Here is a 1,528-nt window from a genome sequence, read left to right as displayed (position 1 = left end):
AAGCCGGAAGTGGCGCTGTGGCTCAAGTGGTAGAGCGCTAGCCTTGAGCTGAAGAGCTGAGGGACAGCGCCCAGGCCCAGAGTTCAGGTTCTACAACCGGACCAAAAAAAAAAAAACCTTTAGTGGTATCATGAAGTAGTAAGCACTCTTCTCTGTAGCTGTATTTAATAGCACATTATGAGGTGGTCATGGTCTCCATGGTGACCAGAAGTGTCACCATGGATGTGTGTGCTCATGACTGTCACCTGTCACACTAAGGCACGTTTGAGGGTGACTCTCACCTTGGGTAGTAATTACAGTCCTCTAGGTTGTAGTTTCTTCATCTTAAAAGTGGGACAGTAATCTTTTATGGGAGTTTTAGAACTTACATATGGCTGTATAAAATAACAAATTCAGTGCTTGCCACAGCTTCTCTACTGCTACTTTCAAATGAGTGCTTACACACATTTCATTCATGTTGATGCAAATACACTGCACACACACATCCCCAAACATGCGCCACCCAGCAGCACACGTGCACACATGTGCATGAACACAGGTCCTATGTCCACATATGCATAAATCTTTACAAACACATGCATATATAAACACTTCTGTTCATGTGTGCACACATCACAGACACACCCTCCCACTATGTAACAGGTCTGCATGTGCATGTCTTCACAGACACATGCAGTGTGTCCACTGAAAACATGGATGTGTGTGTCCATAGTGCTGCTTCAGAGTTTTCACAGGAGAATTGCTCTCTCTGAGCCAGGGATGTAGGTTGGTTTCAATCTTCCCTCCTCTGACTCCAAGTATCTCTGTCTCTCAATAGTTATAATTAGATTTCTGCTACTAGTAATAAACATCCCAAAGCAACATTACTGTACATAGGATGGAAGTGCATCTGAGACTTTCATAAATGGAAGCAACCAGACTAGAGGACAGCTCACCATTCCCCCACTCACGGAGGCTGTGAGGCCACATCCTCCTGATGAGCTTGCTGCATCTCCCATCACGGCTGCCTACCGCCAGAAGAAAAGGAAGAGGTGTGCGTCACTCCCTTGAGAACACTTCCTAGAGGTAGCACACACTGGTCCGACCTGGCTATAGACAGGTTACAGGCTGTGTGGCTCTGTGTGCCTAATGGCTTGCTGGGTGATCTGTTGGTTCTTACTTTTCACTCTAGTTCAGCTTTTTTACATAGCATATCACAGCCTACTCCAGATTTTCACTATGAGTGATCTCACACAATTCCATGCCGTAAGTTTTCACCTCGGAGGGAACAACAGTTCAAAATTTTTTAAACTTAAAAATGAAAACTCAACATACCAGGTTTTTTGTATACAGCTAACAAGTGCCATGGGTATTTTAGTGTTAAATGCCAGTCCCCCAAAGCAGTGTCTTGCACTTTTTTTTTTTTTTTTTTGGGTCCAGTCATGGGGCCTGAACTCTGGGCCTGAGCGCTGTCCTTCAGCTCTTCAGCTCAAGGCTAGCGCTCTACCACTTGAGCCACAGCGCCACTTCTGGCTTTTTTCTTTTTGCT

The 1,528-nt window shown here is 45.1% G+C and overlaps 1 protein-coding gene across 1 annotated transcript in view; it reads right to left on the bottom strand.

Annotated features, from left to right (window-relative positions):
* Tcte3 (t-complex-associated-testis-expressed 3) overlaps nt 1–998 on the bottom strand; it is a 23,695-nt gene extending 22,697 nt beyond the window's left edge. The window contains exon 1 of the mRNA XM_013024507.1: nt 936–998. Coding sequence (XP_012879961.1) covers nt 936–998 — 63 coding nt within the window. The remainder of the gene's footprint in view (nt 1–935) is intronic.
* Between the last annotated feature and the right edge of the window lie 530 nt (nt 999–1,528).

Source organism: Dipodomys ordii, unplaced genomic scaffold, assembly GCF_000151885.1.
Source record: "Dipodomys ordii isolate 6190 unplaced genomic scaffold, Dord_2.0 Scaffold77, whole genome shotgun sequence".
Taxonomy (NCBI): Eukaryota; Metazoa; Chordata; class Mammalia; order Rodentia; family Heteromyidae; genus Dipodomys; species Dipodomys ordii.
The sequence above is the reverse complement of the archived record's forward strand: the minus strand, read 5'-3'. Positions and strand labels throughout refer to the sequence as shown.